Genomic DNA, 17,505 nt, shown 5'->3' with positions numbered 1-17,505 from the left:
TTAGAGAAAAGAAATGAGACGGGGGCGGGGGGGGGGTAGGCTGGAAATGAGGGGGGAGCAGCTCCGGTCTTTGCCGCATATTGTCCTTTTCTTTCTCCTCTCCCATCCTTGTTTGCGCCTGTTTTTTGCCCTGGTCTAGTATGTACCACCCTCCCTCCCAAAAAGACAGTAACAGATAAAAATGGGGGGCGATTTTATTAGAATCCAGGGATATCAGCCCTGGGCAACTGCCGAGGGCAGCTTCACATAACTCTTCATGGGGGGCAGTGGCCGAATCTTGCGGCCAGCCCAACCCCCCTTGCGGTGCCATAGCCCACTGGAAGGCCTCTTGCCCAGCCAGCGGTTCCGTCCAGCCTTGCCGATGATGCGTTTGTTGTGATCGACGTTGGACACCCGGCCTACCGTTGCCACGCACGTTTCCAGAACCTGACCGAAAAGCAGATGGAAGAGAATGCACCTCGGGGAAAGAACCTGACATTGTTGCCTGCGTGACTCTGGGGAGGCTTCTTACCCTCACCGAGAGAAGGGAGAGGACAGGAGAAAACCACAGCATAATTGAACCTGAGTGCAGGTCCTATGGTAGTTGAAAACAAAAGGCACTGTTCCCTCTCCCATTATAGTGCCAGCCTGACAGGGCATGCCTAGTCACATGGCAGAAAGGGACACACCTAGCTCATGGTGGTTCCTAACATAAAACACCTGGGAACTATCCCAGCCAAGAAAGGTACATTCCAAAAATTCCTCCTCTGCTGATCCCTCCCACGTGTACCCACACACACACCTGCATCTGTCTTTTGGAGGGCAGCTGGATGATGGCCGTCCCATTCACTTTCCGTAGCAGCACACCACACGTCCCTGGAGAAGGGAGAAGCGGCTTTGCCACCCTCCACAAGGGAGGAGTTGGGGGCAAATTTATAGGGGGACATACCCCATACCGTACCCTTGCTTTGCCCTTTGGGAGCAGACACACTGAAGCAGGATGCATGCAATGTTTTAGGTCAAAACACAAGCACCTCTCCACCCTTGTTTTCTGTGTTTTTTCCTTCCCCTTCTCTGCCAGTGGACCACACCTGGCCCCAGAGGTTCAGAGCATTGTGACTTCAGGTACTCTTTGGCTTCCCAAATTGTAAGACCCCCAGGTAGCTCATTTCCTCATACCTGCAGCTCGGATATACTGGGCTCCCCGGCCTGGCTCACTCTCCACATTGTTGATGAGGGTCCCCACAGGCAAGGCCCCAAGAGGATGTGCGTCCCCTTCCCGAGCAGCAACTAAAAGACAGAATCTTTCTTTTTTAGAAAAAAAATTTTTTTTTTAAGATTTTATTTATTTATTTGACAGAGAGAGACACAGCGAGAGAGGGAACACAAGCAGGGGGAGTGGGAGAGGGAGAAACAGGCTTCCCGCGGAGCAGGGAGCCCGATGTGGGGCTCGATCCCAGGACCCTGGGATCATGACCCGAGCCGAAGGCAGTCGCTTAATGACTGAGCCACCCAGGCGCCCCTAAAAGACAGAATTTCATCAGCCCTAGACCCCTTGCAGCCTCCAAGCCCATACACATCTGGAAGCCATCTCTTACCTGCCATTCGGCCTATGTGGTCAGAGTTCAGGATGATATCTCCAGCCTGCATGTTTTCTGTGGCAATGATCCAGCGTTTCCGGCTGCCCCCAGCAACCAGAGCTATGTCTGCTGATCTGTTCAGGGTGAGGGACATATGAGCAGACCATCTAGGCAGCCCTACATCTTCTGAAAAGCCACAGAACAGTCATGTAGCCACACCATCATCATCTCACATCCCAAACTTGCCTACAGGGATCATAGCGGACCACGATGACCTTCTCCTCAAACGGTCCTGGCTTCGTTTCCAGCTCAGGCCGGAACCGCAGAAAGTCAATCATGCGATAACGCTGCTTGTGGCCCCCGCCAATACCATGCACTTGGATTCGGCCTGTGGTCAGGAAAGTGCAGAGACATGACCCAAGTCAGATGAATCAGCTCCCAGCAGTGGGAACAGGCCCATCCTGGGCAGAAAGCAGTACTTCCTATTTTTTAGTATATGTGCTGCCGAAGCGGGCACAGAAAGCAGTACTTCCTAACATTATGACACAAGCAGAAAATAATAAAAAATTTGCACAGCACGGTGGGGTAAAAGGGGGTGGGGACACACCTACATGGAGCTTGGTAAAAACATAATTATAGGATATTGAAATTATATAAAACCTCCAGACAAAATCTCTACAAATTACTGAATTCAGTAAGTTTACCGAGAGTGATGTAAATAGTGCTCAACTGTTGTAGATTTCTGAAGGGCATGAAGAAGAATGTCATGAACTTCATGTGTATGTTTGGTTTTCTTCAACTACCTAGATGGGTCTTTAGGAGCACAGACCACCTTTCTGTTGCATTGTATTCTACTCTCTCGTTCTTACACACATACTATATACAGAAGGAGTCCAATAAATGCTTTTTATTTACATTTCTCTCCCTGTCAAGGAATAGACCTAGATCACCACATCAAAAACCAATGATTTATTGTATGGTGACTAACATAACATAATAAAATTAAAAAAAAAAAAGAAATAGACCTAGAGTCCTAACATGTGTTTCCCCTTTAATGCTTAAATCCTCTTGCTCTTGCTCTCACCTGTGTGGTTTCGGCCCCCAGACTTCCTCATCTTCACTGGTGTAATGGTGTACTTGGTACGACTCTTCCAGGACACAAAATTGGCACTAAGGGCCATGGAGGTAAGCAGTGGGCGGCAGGGGAGCAACACTGAGGAAGAGGGCAGCTGGAGAAGGGTAGTACTTGTCACCTAGAGATTAACAGAAATCTCTTTGACTTGAAAGGTAACTGAAGGAGAAGCCCCGGAGAACCAAGGGTGAAGGCATAGACCAAGTAGCCTACTTCCTTCTAGGAATGTCCCAGATCAGCTGTCCAAAAACTCCACCCTTCACTGCTTGCACACATACCAGGGTGGAATGTTTATCTAGGTGTATATGTGTTGATTATCTCTCATTTGATCCTTTAACCTCTGAAGTATTTCTTCAATGGAATGGTCTCCCCTTGGTGCATCTCCTTCCAAATTTGGCTCAAAACTCTCCTTCTCTGGGAAACTCTTCCTTCTTTAAACAACTCCCTTTTCCAATGCTGGTAACTTTCACACATCCATATGCCACCATCAGCACCAATGCCTTTTGCCCCTCTGCATTATGTTTCTGGGAGTTTTCCAGCTGTGAATGGACGGGAGGGATGATTTCTGTCTTGTTCCCTGCTGTATTCCCAGCATTTTAAAGTAGGTTGCTTTGGTTTTGAATTTTAAGTATGCATCTGCTAAACTCTACCATCATCCAGAAAGGTCCAGAGAAACAAGATTTACACTTTTCTTTTCTGTGACTCACCAATCACCCACTAGGGACATTGAGGATACCTTCACTTTAGGCTCCTAATCTCGTTATTTTGCCCTGCATTCTCTAACCTCAGCAATAACTCATCTTCAGTGGTTAAGAATCCAGGCTTTTTTTTTTTTTTTTTTTTAAGATTTTTCTTATTTATTAGAGAGGGAGAGAGAGCACAAGCAGGGGGAGGGGCAGACAGAGGGAGAGGGAGAAGCAGGCTCCCTGCTGAGCAGAGAACACAACATGGGGCTGGATCCCAGGACCCTGGGATCAAGAGCCCAGGTTTTGAAGCCAGATTGTCTAGCTTCAATACTTGGTGTATGGGGCACCTGGGTGGCTCAGTCGGTTGACCGTCTGCCTTTGGCTCCAGTGGTGATCTCAGGGTCCTGGAATCGAGCCCAGCGACAGGCTCCCTGCTCAGCAGGGAGTCTGCTTCTCCCTCTCCCTCTGATCCTCCTCCCCACTTGTGCTGTCTCTCTGTCTCAAAAAAAAAAAAAAAAATCTTAAAAATTACTGGGTGCCTGGGTGGCTCAGTTGGTTAAGCAACTGCCTTCAGCACAGGTCAGGATCCTGGAGCCCATGGATCGAGTCCCGCATGGGCCTCCCTGCTCGGCGGGGAGTCTGCTTCTCCCTCTGACCCTCCCCCCTCTCATGCTCTCTCTCTCTCTCAAATAAATAAATTAAATTAAAATTATTTAAAAAATACTTGGTGTATGACCTTGGACTGATCAGTTTTCTCGTATGTAAAATGGCAATGATAACTACCCTATACAGGGGTTGAAAGGAGCTGATTTATTTAAAATGCCAATTACTTATGCTTGGCTTATGATTGGTACTCAATGTCAGTTATTATTGAAACCTGTAAAATACTTTCACTTCCAATATCTCGTCTGAGGAATCCAGTGGCCCTGCGGGACAGCAACACTTAACAGAAGAGAAAGCTGAGGCTGAGAGTGATTTACCCAAAGACCCAGGCCGGCGTGATTCCTGACCAGACTCACATCTTCCGCCTCCCACCCCAGGGTGCCCTCTCCGGCGGCCCGAACAGAAGCAGCCTCATTTCCAGATAGGGTGAATTACCTGGGCGGCCGGGAGCAGGCTGGGGCCGAGGGCGGGGGCTGGGGGCGTCAGGCTCAGGGAGCCCAGAGCGCGAGTCAGTGCCCTCAGAGCCATGAGGGCACCCAAGCTCGCCCGGGTCAGCACACCACCATTACTTCTAGCCAGGCCGCCCGTCGTCTCTAGATGACGCTAACAGATCTCGGTGCCGTCGCCCCCTCCTGACGTAAGGAGGTGGGCAGAGAACCCGAGACCAAGGTGGATACACACCTCCTTTCCTCCTTGCGCGTGGTCAAAGCCAATCCTCGGGCGGCACTTACGTCGCGTGACTGGGGAGCAGGCCCCGCCCCTCGGAGCCGTCAAAACAATTGCCTCGAGCGGCAGCCATGATGAATTTAAAGGGGCAGTACCGGCAAGGGAGGAAGCCAGACCGACAGACTGCGGGTGAGTCTTTGAGGGTACTTCAGGGGCTGAGGGTTGAGGTCCGCTACCTCTTTTCTGCATTCCGGGACAGATGAACAAACCCCCACCAGCCGACCTCACACAACTCCAGACAAGCTGAAAAACTCCGCCCCTCGCGAGTCTTCCCGCCCCTCGGCGTCCAGACAGACAGACAGACGGCCTGCCCCGCCCCCTGCGCTACCGACCGACCGATTGACCTCGGGATTGTCGGGTCCCTGGGTACTCGCCCGTGACGCGGAGCTTGGCGGCCCACCCGCACTTCCCCCGTCGCCCCCGCCCGTCTCACTCTGTCCCCACCCTGGGCCCCAGGGCAGGTCGACAGCCGGAGACATTTCTCGACCGCATGCCCAGGCTGGGAGACCAACTCCCAGCGCCGCGTTTCTCTGTGACCCTACAGCCGCTCAGAAGACCTGCCACTCTTTCCTGCATCATCAGGCATCCGAGAGGCACCCTAGGGTGACTCCTCTCAGAGCCTGTTAGTAGGTGGTCATCACAGAGACAAAGCCATGAAAGTGAATGGGTCAGGAGTGACCAGGTCTGCCTCCTCACCCTTTCCCAGCACGCCCCTTGCCGCAGGTCTCAGATCAAGTCTCATTCCCTTCTTGGGAGAAAATAGGTCTCGTGGCTTGGGGTGGGAGGTTGGCTTCGGGAAGGAAGAGGGACACTGGTCGCCTTTGAAGGCCTGTAGGTAGAGAGAGGGAGGGTGTTTGCCCTGAGTAGGGCTCTGTGCCAGGTCCTCTGGGTGGCTGTGAAGTGGTGAGAGAAGGGTTGGGAAGGCTGGACTTCTGGACTTTGGGCAGGGCCGATCTTTGTGAGTACCTGCCTACGGAAAGGGTTTCTTCCGGGCTCTGGCCTGAGTGCCACAGGCAAGGGCTGTGCTCTATATACCGGTAAGAATATGGAAAGGTGAGAAACAAGGCTCTTTTGGGGAAGAAGGAAGAGAGCCTGACATCTGGGGGTTGAGAAGTATGGATTGAAGGCCTAGTGGGGAAAGAGGCAGAGTTTACTAGGTTTGGAGATGCTGGCCTTGGCTCTGAGGGTGACGCAGTCTGAAGACCTTGAGCTTTCTGGGGCCCTCTCATCTGGGTCCTGCAATGAAGGCGCCTTTCTGCTTCTTCTCTCCCTCTTCCCTGTAACTTTGAAACCTGTACCTTTCCTATTTTCTGAAACCTCTGCACCATTTTCTTTATATCTCCTGTCTGCTTTAACCCTGTTTCCTTTGCAGTGTTTTCCAGACACCCTCTTGTGTTCCCTACAGTGCTGTCTCTCATCTGATTGCTTTTCCTATTTCTGACCCAAGCTCTCTTTCCAACAACTTTTGTATTCTCTTCCTAAGTTCTAAATCGGTCTGCTAGTTCTCAGAGCTTTTGTTCCTTCGATAGTCTTTTTTCATTCAAGTCAATTCCTCTCCCTCTCTCTTTCCCACAACCTTAGCTTTGTGCTTAGTGTTGTAGGCTCCCTCCCCACTGGTTACTCTCTCCAATTAAACCAGAAGGTCACCCATACTCTCTTTTGTCCCTTCCCTTGGATCCTCACCACCCTCTAACCAAGGTGCTCAGCCTCTCTTTCTTATCTTTACCCCCGCTGAGCTCTGTTGTTTCTCCTCAGCCCAGGCAAGGTCCCCCTGGCCAAGATGTCAGGCCTGGTGTTGGGGCAGCGGGATGAGCCTGCAGGGCACCGGCTCAGCCAGGAGGAGATCCTGGGAAGCACCCGGCTGGTGAGCCAAGGGCTGGAGGCCCTACACAGTGAACATCAGGCTGTCCTGCAAAGTCTGTCCCACACCATTGAGTGTCTGCAGCAGGGAGGCCATGAAGAAGGACTGGTACACGAGAAGGCCCGGCAGCTGCGACGTTCCATGGAAAACATCGAGCTGGGGCTGAGTGAGGCCCAGGTGAGCGGAAGGAGGTGATGCCAAGTGGCCCTTGGAGGAGCATTTGTCTGATTGGAGTTTTGGGGTCATTTAGGATCGCCTTGTCCTAGATGCTTGCATTCATTCATGCAGTAAATATATATTAAGCCCCTACTTTGTGCCAGGCACAAGTCCTCTGGGCACTGGAGGAACATCACTGAACACAACAGTCAAAAATCTTCGCCATCTCAGAGCTCACATTCTAGCTGCAGGAGGCAAACAATACACAAATAAAGTAAAGGATTCCGTATGTCAGAGTGACAATTGCTAAGGAAAACGGATAAAAATAAAACAGAAGGGGAGGAGGGGGACAGAGAGATGATACAACTATAGATAGGATGGTCAAAAAAAGTCTAACTGAAAGGTGTCATTTGAGCAAAGATTTGAAGATGAGGGAGTGAGTCATACAATAAATGGGGGAAGAACATCTAAAGCAGAGTGGGTAGTACCTACAAAGGCCCTGAACTGGAGCCTATCCGATGAGTCCAGTGAGGGACCAGTGTGGCTGCAGTAGAGTGGATGAGGTGAAGCAAAATAGGAAGTGAAGTGCAGGGGCACCTGGCGGGCTCAGCTGTGGAGCGTGCGACTCCTGATCTCGGGGTTGTGAGTTCAAGTCCCACATTGGGTATAGAGATTACTTAAAAATTAAAAATCTGAAAGGAAGGAAGGAAGGAAAAAAAGAAAAGGAAGGAAGGAAGAAAGAAAGAAAAAGAAAATGAGGTGTAAGAGGTAGAGGGGTTAGGAGTCAAGGGGACAGATCATGTGGAACTTGTAGGTCATCACAAGGATGTTGCTTTTACTTTGAATGAAATGAAAGTTATTGGAATATATAGAGCAGAGGAGTGATGTGGTCTAACTTAACATTTTAAAAGGATCATCTGGCTGCTGGGTTGAGAACAGACTCTAAGAAAAAAGGGCAGAAACAGAGAGACCAGTGAGGAGGTGATGGTAGTCGCCCAGGTGGGAACTGATGGTGACCTGGCCCAGGGTGGTGGCTATGGAGGTGGTGAGAAATTGGATTCAGGGTGTATTTTGAAGGTAGAACCATTGCTACCCAACCCCTCCTCCTGGCCTCTGCCGGTCTTGCTGCCTCCCGGTAGGCTTCCCTCCCACTTAATCCCAGAACGCTCCAATCCGGAGTCTGGCGCTCACGGGATGTGCCCACCTAGGTGATGCTGGCTTTGGCCAGCCACCTGAGCACAGTGGAGTCGGAGAAACAGAAGCTGCGGGCTCAGGTACGGAGGCTGTGTCAGGAGAACCAGTGGCTCCGGGACGAGCTGGCGGGCACCCAGCAGCGGCTCCAGCGCAGCGAACAGGCTGTGGCCCAGCTGGAGGAGGAGAAGAAGCACCTGGAGTTCCTCGGCCAGCTGCGGCAGTACGACGAGGATGGGCATGGTGTGGTAAGCGCACGCCAGCAAGGCTGGCTACGGGGCAGACAGCTGGGAGTCACCAGAGACGTAGGGGGTAACTGCTCATCAGCTGCAGGGACCAGCAGTGCTGCGCGACCTGCCCCCACCCGGCAGAATCCAGGTCCTGACACCAACTCCAAATAGCAACAAGGCGGAAACCGTCTTAACTCATTCAGTCTACATTTAGTTACATGACAGCTGTGTATGCCGGACACTGCGCACTCTGCTGGGGATGCCACAGTGAACGAGGCAGATGGAATTTCTGCTCTCCCAATTAGAGGTTTTGGGGTTGGGGGGAGACACACAAGCACCCGGACAATTCCAGTCCAGAATCCTAAGTGCTACAGTGAGGGAAAGCATCGCACAGTCGAGCAAGACCCTCCTAAAATTTGCTCTCAAGATGTATGAAATATAACCCTCACTCAACAGTCATGTACTTATCTCTCTGCCTTAGGCGGCGCAAGAGGATGTATGTGGGGGAGATGTAAAGAACTATAAGAGAGTTCCTGCCCTCTCAAGCTTATAATGTAGCTGTAGGGCCAAGGCTTACACACGAGAACATGTATGTGACGACACTTCAAATGCTCAGTATTGGATGAGTGGTTCAGTCAGTAATGGGAGGAATTCCAAGATTGGTTCATGGGGACTGGGATGGCCTGAGAAGGATTCACAGATGAGGTGGGGTACAGGGATGGGTAAGATTTAGGTTGGATTTTTTCCTTGTACAGGTTAGGAGTTGGGCTGGATTTTGATGGATGATGAGGGGAAAGGAGGAGCTTTCTAGACTGGGGGTGGGTATGTGTCAATAGATGACGCTCCAGGGCTGGTGAGCTGATCTCTCCCAGGGAAAGTGGGGTGATTTGCATGGGACACATTGACAAGGCTGGATGGGAGGGTTGGAGGTGTTTATACAGGGCTGACGTGCCTGGTGGGGCAAAGCAACTTTCCCCATGTGGAAGAAGGTGAGACAGTGAGGGTTGGGCACTGAGTTGAGAGGGAGTGACGGCAGATGATGGGGACGAGGCTGAGCTAGACGCTTTGGGTATGCTTTGGGTACATGTCAGTAAGATCAGACACACTCCCTGCCCTTAGGAAAGATAGGACAGACATATAATCAGTGTAAACACACAGGGATCAGCACTGGGCTATAATTACAAGAACTGAGGGGGAGAGGGGTGGAGGCTAGAGAATGAGGGTGCTTAGGAAGCTCCCAGTGTGAAAGAAGGAGACTTACAAAACAACAGCGGGGTGAGATTGGTGGGCAGATGCCGGCCTTCCCAGCAGTGGGACATGAACAAGAGTCTTCTCCACCTGTCAGTGATTTCACGGGTTAGAAGGGCCCTGAAGAGGCTACTGGGGATATCTTGGCCTTAGACATTCTGCTTCTTCCCTTCCAGGAGGAGAAGGAGGGTGATGCCACCAAGGATTCCCTGGATGATCTCTTCCCCAATGAGGAGGAAGAAGATTCCAGCAATGGCTGTGAGTCTGCCTTTGGAGTTGGAGAGTAAAGAGGGGCAGCAGAGGGCTGGTCCCAGTTGTGGCCTGCCTTGCATACGGGATGCTCACCATCCAGAAATAGGTTCTTCGCTTCCCCTGGAGATGGGGCAGGAGCTGGGCTACTGCTCCCATTTCCTCAGCCTCCCCATTATTCATCAATATTTATTACACAGTTAATGTGTCCTGGGCCCTATAGTAGGCACTAGGGATACCGACTTGAGAATGACAGAGTTCTTGCCCGTAAGGAGCTCAAAGTTGAATGGGATAATGACCCTGGAGTGAAAGAACATGAGCTCCTCGAGGGAAAGAACCAGGTCTTTCTTATTTTCATATCCCTGACACAGTCCCTGGCTCATGCTTGCTGAGTAAATTTTGTTGAATGAATGAGTGATTGGGTGAACGAGTGGGGTTGTGAGGGGCACAGGGACCAGGGAGTGGGCGAAGGAGGGCCTGGTGGGGGGGGGTGGGCACAGGCGCAGAACGAGATGCGGGGCGGGGGTGGGGAGGACGGACAGCAAAGGGGAGAGGAAGAGTGCCCTGAGGACGTCTCCTGTTCATTTTCTGGGATGGTTAGTGTCCCGTGGCCAGGGCACCCAGCACAGCGGGTACGAGATCCCAGCGAGGCTGCGGACACTGCACAACTTGGTGATCCAGTATGCTGCCCAGGGTCGCTATGAGGTGGCTGTTCCGCTCTGCAAGCAGGCACTGGAGGACTTGGAGCGCACTTCTGGCCACGGCCACCCTGATGTCGCGACCATGCTCAACATCCTTGCTTTGGTGTATCGGTGAGGCCTGGCCTCTTTGTCTCCCAACTCTGCCTCCAGGTTCCCATCTTGATCCACCTTTGGCTCCCATTCCTCCTCTCCAGAGGGTACCTCTTCTCCCTGCTGGGCCTCCCAAGTGACCCCACTAGGGGCTTTCTCCTACACCAGCACTCTTGTTCTTTCCATACCTGAGCCCTTGACCTCAGAGCCGCTCATCTCTCAGGCTCTTCGCTTCTCTATTCCCTCCTTTGGGAGGGTCTCTTTCCCTCTCTGTTTCCATCTCTTGCATCCTGTAACTGGTCTCCTCTTGGCATGGCAGTGTTCTGCATCTACATATAGGCGTGTTGGGGAACTCTCACTGCTCACCCCCGGGCTTCCTGTCTCCTCTCTGAGGCCCCAATCCCTAAATGTACCTCGTTCATACCGAAGGGAAGGAGGGAAAGAGATGGCTTGGGGGCCGAGTTCAGGGTAACCCCTTGTCACTTCTCTCCTTTTCCAGGGACCAGAATAAGTATAAAGAAGCTGCCCACCTGCTGAATGATGCCCTCAGCATCCGGGAGAGCACCCTGGGCCGGGACCACCCTGCTGTCAGTACTCCTTGCCCTCCTTGCCTCCTGCTCTTTTGGCTTCTCTTGTTCGTTTATCCACTGCCCTCAGCCCACTCACTAGCGGTGTTCAGGGAGGAGATGTGAGGGCTCCTTTTTACCAGGCCCTGTCTGCTAAGCCCAGTGGTTCTCAACTTTCTGAGACACGATGATTCTTTCTTATAATTAGTATTTTCCTGAAGCATAATTCATAGACACTGTAACTGACCTACACATACAATTCCAAAAAATGTTGAGTGATACCTTAGTCATATAAAAATGAGGAAAGTAACTTACAATTCAATAGGATATGTTACAATGAAATGAAAACACGACGTGGTAACAGTTTTATTACGTACAACTACAGTAGAAGACATGATATAGCAGATAACTTATAATATAATATGATCTACAATTTTAGATTTAGAAAAAGTGAGACCAGTAAGACATTGTATATAAGAAGTATTAAAAAATGACAGAGCAGGGGTGCCCGGCTGACTCAGTCAGAAGAGCCCGCGACTCTTGATCTTGGGATCTACGCTACGCCTCACGTTGGGCATAGAGATTATAAAAAAATTAAAAAATGACAGAGCAGAAGTATTGGTGGATACAAGATTAAAAACCCATGTCAGACTCAGTAACGACAGGCCAGATTTATTCGTATATGATGAGAGAAAGAGAAATGATAGATTGTCACAGTGGAGAAAATGAGAAAAAGATATTTTTTGCAAATGAGCTGACTTTATGAAAATAGTTCCTTATGTTACAACATGTGATACGGATGATGTAGCTGAGAAAACAACTCCCCTCTTGATACCCCACTAAGTGTCAAGGCTTACACTGCTCGAATGTCTGGCCGGACACTCCAAAGTTAACAGACCTGTCCCACACGTGCAGAACATCTGTACCATCCTTACCTTCCCGAAGGTGATAGTGCCCCCAGTCTTCATGGCAACCAAAAACCACACCAAACCCCACCTCCAGAAATATCTACAAATCCCCCTAGAGGGCGGTCCCACTCCCAGAGAGAACCTCAGAACCTCCAGGTCAGCAGCTCCCCCCCCCCCCCCGCCCCGCCCCGCCCTGCCCTTAGGCTTGCGGAGTCCTCTTCTCTTGGGAATCGTGCAGTGTGGGACCCTGTTGTGCAGGGGGAGAACCTCCAGGCACCCACGCTGAGGGGACAGGCCTGTCTTCCCAGGTGGCTGCCACACTCAACAACCTGGCTGTGCTCTATGGCAAAAGGGGCAAATACAAGGAGGCCGAGCCGCTGTGCCAGCGAGCACTGGAGATTCGAGAAAAGGTGCCTGTGCTCTCTCATTCTTCCCTGATGCTGTGGCCCTTCCTCCACCATCTTTCTTCCAGCCTACCCTCCTCCCTCATGTTTTTCCTTACCCACCTTTCTCTGCCTTGTTGCCTCTCCTGTCATTCCCTTCCCCTGCTCCCCACGTGGGTATGTGCGCACATGGTTGTACACACACACAATCCTAGCCATCCATCACTCCTTTACTCCTTCTAGGTCCTGGGCACTGACCACCCAGATGTGGCAAAGCAGCTGAACAACCTGGCCCTGTTGTGCCAAAACCAGGGCAAGTATGAGGCCGTGGAACGCTATTACAGGCGGGCCCTGGCCATCTATGAGGGGCAGCTGGGGCCAGACAACCCTAATGTAGCCCGGACCAAGAACAACCTGGTAAGGGAGGAAGGGAAGAAGTCAGTGGAGGGAGGGGAAGGGAAAGCACCCTACTGTGGTACGCTAACCTCGTCACCTTTGTGCATCTGGGGCTGTCTTTGGGGCTGATGGATCTGCCTCATTCCAGTGGGAAGGCGAAGACCCGTAGCTTCCTGGGAGTAGAGTGAACACCCTTGACCCTGCAGCTAGAAAAGGCAGTATGGAGAGGATCTCTGGGGAAGGTTATAAGGAGACCAAGAAGTGGAAATCCCTGAGCCCTGCTGAGACCTTGTCTCCGTCCTGTGGTTTTGCCTTTCTGCCTACAGGCTTCCTGTTACCTGAAACAGGGCAAATATGCTGAGGCTGAGACGCTCTACAAGGAGATCCTGACGCGTGCGCATGTGCAGGAGTTTGGGTCTGTGGATGGTGAGTGGGGTGGGCCTGCGGAGGGAGCTGCAGGATGGTGAAGAAATGCAGACTAGGGGTGCCTGGGTGGCTCAGTTGGTGGAGCATCAGACTCTTGATCTTGGCTCAGGTCTTGATCTCAGGGTCATGAAATCAAGCCCTGCGTTGGGCTCCACCTGTGGAGCCTATTAAAAAAAAATGCTGACCAAAGGTAGGGGGTTAGGCCCTAGGGCTTCCCAGGCAGAGCCAGACCACTTTAGTTCAGCCCCATGGGCCTCGGCTCCTGGCTCCCCACCATACTGTCTAGCTCTGGTCTCTAACCTTCACCCCATCCCGTGTATCACCCCTAGATGACCACAAGCCCATCTGGATGCACGCAGAGGAGCGGGAGGAAATGAGCAAAGTGAGTGTGGGGCCCAGCCTGGGGAGCCTGAGGCTACCAGGGCCTCTGGCTTACTCCTTGCATGAGCGTAGCTCCTTACCTCTTTCCCACCTGACCACCAGTCCCAGATGCCCAGTGCCTTCCCCAGCCCAGCCCACACCCTAGCCCCCAGCCATCTCTGTGCTCTCATCTCCGGCTTCCCCTCCGCTATGTTCTGCAGAGCCGGCACCGAGAGGGCGGCACGCCCTACACTGAGTATGGAGGCTGGTACAAGGCCTGCAAAGTGAGCAGGTGAGCTGCTGGTGAGAAGCTGGCTTGGCCTCCCACGCCCTCCATCCAAACCCTGAGCCTGGCCTCTGGGACCTTTTCCCTTCTTCCCTTTGGCCTTCCCTTGGCTCTGCTCCCTCTCTTTCCTGTTTCTTTTCTGAACCCATCCTCACTCCTTCCCACAGCCCCACAGTGAACACCACTCTGAGAAACCTAGGAGCTCTGTACAGGCGCCAAGGAAAGCTGGAGGCAGCCGAGACCCTGGAAGAATGTGCCCTACGCTCCCAGAAACAGGTCAGTGACCCGGAGGGGAAGGAGGTCCGGAAGGTAGGTCCTGGGGATGGGGGACCACCAAGGCTTCTTTAGAGTCTCAGAAGAATAAGAGAAGAGGCCGAGGAGAAAGCCAGGAAAGGGAGGTGAGACTCTTTTGTGGTTGTGGTTGTTTTTAAGTGTGTTCTTACCCTCCCTCCCCATGCCCTTTATGGTCAGGACTCCCAAGTTCAAGGTTCACATCACTAAATGGGACTGCTAAAAGGAAAGCAATGTCCTTTAACAATTTGAAGAATTTACTGAGGAGGGCCGTGGGTGGTACAGGTGAGGGGGTTGAGGTTGAGGGGAGCCCAAAGTCACTTTCTCAAATTGTGGGTCATGACTCATTAGTGGGTCTTGAAATCAATTCAGTGTGGACCATAGTGAAAATTTACATCTATTTGTAAGTAGGAATACATTGCAAAGAGAAGAGGCGAGTACTTTCCAGTATGTGTGTACTGGGACATCACAAGGAAAAATGTCTCCCCTGTTGGGGCTGATGGTGAAAAAAAGTTTGAAAGCCCCAACCTGAGGAGCTAAGGAGTGCAGATTCCCAGCGCCTACCTTTTCCTTCCAGGGCACGGACCCTATCAGTCAAACCAAGGTGGCCGAGCTGCTTGGGGAAGGTGACAGTGGAAGGACCTCTCAGGAGGGCCCTGGGGGCAGCGTGAAGTACGAGGGAGGTGAAGATGCTTCTGTGGCCGTGGAATGGTCAGGGGTGAGTCTCATTATTGCCCCTTGATCTCTCCGGCTCCCTCCTGCTGGTGTGGTGAGAGGCTCTGGGCCTGCCCATGTAGGACATGAGGGCATGTTGTCCACACTGCAGTTCAGTTTGCCCAGCCCTCTCAGGGGGATCTGCAAGCCATCTATTGATAGGGCTCTTGTTTTCTTTTTCTTTTTTTAAAAGATTTTATTTATTTATTTGTCAGAGAGAGAGAGGGCACGGGCATGGGGAGTGGCAGGCAGAAGGAGAAGCAGGCTCCCCGCCGAGCAAGGAGCCCGATGCGGGACTTGATCCCAGGACCCTGAGATCATGACCTGAGCCAAAAGCAGATGCTTAACTGACTGTGCCACCCAGGTTTTCAATCACTAGGCTTTTGGGGGAGGCGGGATGGTGTGCAGGATAAATGGCAGCAGTAGACTCAGAAGCCAGTCTGCATGGGCTCCCCTTAGCTTCTGTTCCCTATCCCTCTCTCCCAGGATGGCAGTGGGACCCTGCAGAGGAGCGGTTCTCTGGGCAAGATCCGGGATGTGCTTCGTAGAAGCAGCGAACTCCTGGTGAGGAAGCTCCAGGGGACTGAGCCTCGGCCCTCCAGGTACACAGTGAGACTGAGATATGGCAAAGCAGACCAGTAAGCCCTTGCCTCCAACTCCTCTTGGCCCCCCATCTCTGGAGAAGTGTCTCGGAGAGAAACATGGAGGAGGTCAATGGGATGGCCATGGCGAAAGAGTCTGGGAAAAATGGGTGCCCCAGGGGTTGGGAAAGGTACCTGAGGAGATACCAGTTACTGCTGAAGATAAGAGAGTGTGCATGTGTACTCATGTGGGGGGGTGTCAGACAGTGGGTAGGCCATGATCTGATGCGTGCGGCGGTGCCCAAGAGGCCCACGGTGTTAAGGCCTCTAATAGGGAAGAGAAGGGGCCTCAGTTCTTTCTTTTTGCATTGTAGCAGCAACATGAAGCGGGCAGCCTCCTTAAACTATCTGAATCAACCCAGTGCAGCACCCCTCCAGGTGAGAGCAATGCTTGGGAGCATATTGGTGGGTGAGCAAGAAAGGGGAGCCATGGGACCCGTGCCGCAGGAGTTAGGGAAGAGGAGAGAGTCCTGTGGGTCGAAGACTCCAGCCAGGGAACTGGAGTTGGGTAGACAAGAATCAAGCAGACACCTTGTTGGGGGTGGTGACCACTACGGGAGTGTTTTGGGCCAGAGATGGTAGCGAATAAATTAATCAGGAAGGGAACAGGAATTGATGTTCTCTAAACTGGTACTTTGGAATTATGAATAATTCAAGAATGATTTGGGGATACCAACTGCTCTTCCTCCGGCAGCCACCATATTCTTCACCTTGGGACTCAGTGGCAGATGAGAAGGGAAAAAGAAAAAAAAAGTATTAAATCATCTACATTTGAGAAAACAGTAACGACATGTTAATGGCAACTAACCATTTGTATCAACACATTCAGAATATAGGCTGATATTCATGTGGCTCTTCTGAGCATTCTCTCCCCCAGATCGTGGCCTTCTTGAACATCCTAGCAAAGGCTACAACTGCACAGAGCCCCAGAGCTTGGGATTGAAGTTACAGGCTCCATCCTAGCTCTAGAGATAGACTGCAGCCATGTAATGGGTAGACTCCAGGGGACAGTCTTTGGGAGGCCGAGGTCCCTGGGCTGATGACATGGTGTTGTCTGTTTCAGGTCTCCCGGGGCCTCAGTGCCAGCACTACGGACCTCTCTTCAAGCAGCTGACATTCAACCCACCCCCCAGGTCTGCTGGGTCCCCCCCACAGCCCTCTCAGCATTCCCTATTGCTCCTGGCTCTTCCAACCCCAAGGTGGGACAGGGAAGGGAGAGCAGTTAACCAGAAGATTGCTGCTGCCCTTAGGGTCTTGGCTCCCTCCTCAGGAATCCCCCTCAGGAAGGACCCTCAGGACATCCTCTCCCCATAGTCCTCTAGAGTAGCTAGCTCTGAGGCCCCCAAGATGCTTAAAGAGCAGACGCGCGTCTCGGAGATGGAGCCTGCTGCTGGCGTTTTGGTCAGAGGTTTTGGGGCTGGCCAGCCAAGCTGCCTCGCTCTGGCCTCTCTTGTTCCCTCCGCTGCCTCACTTCAGGTCCGTGTATTTCACTTTTCTTAAATAAAGAATCAGGTAACCGTTTTGCCTCTTGAGTCCTGACCAAAGAGGATAGGGAGCAAGGGTTGTGTTGGGGCCCTTCACAGAAGGGCAAGGGACAGTGATGGATGGGGCAACACGAGAAGTGTTGATTCTTGGATCTCTCCTCTCTTCCTTCCCGTTTGTATCCTCTGCAGCAGGGCCTGCAGGAAGGCATCTGGGGGATGGGGGAGGAGGCCCGCAACCCAAGGAGAAGGTGCTATGGACTGGGTTGTCAGGGACATGTGGTGGCCATGTGGCAGGACCCTGGAGTCCTGGCGCCACTGCTCCTGGCCTGTGAGGCCCTCTGTGGCTGCCCCTCCTCCTCCCAGCTGTTTGGGGGAAGGGAGGTCTAAGCAGGCCTGGGGGGCCCTCCCGAGCCAGAGCCAGAGCGGGATGAGGCACTTACTATCCATCCCCTCTCAGCATATCCTGGAGGCCTGAGCAGCAGCTGGGGCCCATCTTCTAAAGCTTGACTCCTTCTGACCCGCCTCCTACACCCCTTGCTGCTTTCACAACAAAGAAAG

At 52.2% G+C, this 17,505-nt stretch overlaps 2 protein-coding genes across 3 annotated transcripts; one reads left to right on the top strand and one right to left on the bottom strand.

Moving 5' to 3' along the window:
• Positions 1 to 176: 176 nt before the first annotated feature.
• On the bottom strand, positions 177 to 4,670 carry MRPL2 (mitochondrial ribosomal protein L2). The gene is made up of 7 exons (XM_021692036.1): positions 4,476 to 4,670; positions 2,644 to 2,812; positions 1,806 to 1,947; positions 1,578 to 1,693; positions 1,159 to 1,269; positions 782 to 855; positions 177 to 426 (listed from the first exon to the last, which is right to left on the bottom strand). The coding sequence occupies exons 1-7, from the start codon at positions 4,566 to 4,568 to the stop codon at positions 214 to 216; spliced, it is 918 nt and encodes a 305-aa protein (XP_021547711.1). The 5' UTR covers positions 4,569 to 4,670; the 3' UTR covers positions 177 to 213.
• Positions 4,671 to 4,863: 193 nt separating this feature from the next.
• Positions 4,864 to 16,980, top strand: KLC4 (kinesin light chain 4). 2 transcript variants are annotated; one of them, XM_021691892.1, is made up of 16 exons: positions 4,864 to 4,895; positions 6,522 to 6,804; positions 7,992 to 8,222; positions 9,629 to 9,710; positions 10,303 to 10,513; positions 10,992 to 11,079; positions 12,275 to 12,376; positions 12,593 to 12,766; positions 13,072 to 13,171; positions 13,501 to 13,553; positions 13,753 to 13,823; positions 13,985 to 14,093; positions 14,686 to 14,826; positions 15,309 to 15,386; positions 15,781 to 15,841; positions 16,527 to 16,975. In XM_021691892.1, the coding sequence occupies exons 2-16, from the start codon at positions 6,547 to 6,549 to the stop codon at positions 16,775 to 16,777; spliced, it is 2,010 nt and encodes a 669-aa protein (XP_021547567.1). In that variant the 5' UTR covers positions 4,864 to 4,895; positions 6,522 to 6,546; the 3' UTR covers positions 16,778 to 16,975. The 2 variants fall into 2 exon arrangements, with proteins under 2 accessions (XP_021547567.1, XP_044773495.1); XM_044917560.1 differs by lacking the exon at positions 4,864 to 4,895 and adding an exon at positions 5,335 to 5,448 and having other exon boundaries at positions 15,309 to 15,424; positions 15,778 to 15,841; positions 16,527 to 16,980.
• The last annotated feature ends 525 nt before the right edge of the window (positions 16,981 to 17,505 follow it).

This window comes from Neomonachus schauinslandi, chromosome 8 (genome assembly GCF_002201575.2).
Source record: "Neomonachus schauinslandi chromosome 8, ASM220157v2, whole genome shotgun sequence".
Taxonomy (NCBI): domain Eukaryota; kingdom Metazoa; phylum Chordata; class Mammalia; order Carnivora; family Phocidae; genus Neomonachus; species Neomonachus schauinslandi.
Note: the sequence above shows the minus strand (reverse complement) of the source record. Positions and strands in the feature narration are given on the sequence as shown.

Excerpts from the sequence above, each read along its gene's own strand:
- MRPL2 (XM_021692036.1), bottom strand. The coding sequence starts at position 4,568 with ATGGCTCTGAGGGCACTGACTCGCGCTCTGGGCTCCCTGAGCCTGACG. Across the intron at positions 1,270-1,577 it reads CCACATAGGCCGAATGGCAG|TTGCTGCTCGGGAAGGGGAC; the intron begins GTAAGAGATGGC and ends TCTGTCTTTTAG. Across the intron at positions 427-781 it reads CCTCCAAAAGACAGATGCAG|GTTCTGGAAACGTGCGTGGC; the intron begins GTGTGTGTGTGG and ends CTTTTCGGTCAG.
- KLC4 (XM_021691892.1), top strand. The coding sequence starts at position 6,547 with ATGTCAGGCCTGGTGTTGGGGCAGCGGGATGAGCCTGCAGGGCACCGG. Across the intron at positions 13,172-13,500 it reads GGAGTTTGGGTCTGTGGATG|ATGACCACAAGCCCATCTGG; the intron begins GTGAGTGGGGTG and ends TATCACCCCTAG. Across the intron at positions 13,554-13,752 it reads AGCGGGAGGAAATGAGCAAA|AGCCGGCACCGAGAGGGCGG; the intron begins GTGAGTGTGGGG and ends TATGTTCTGCAG.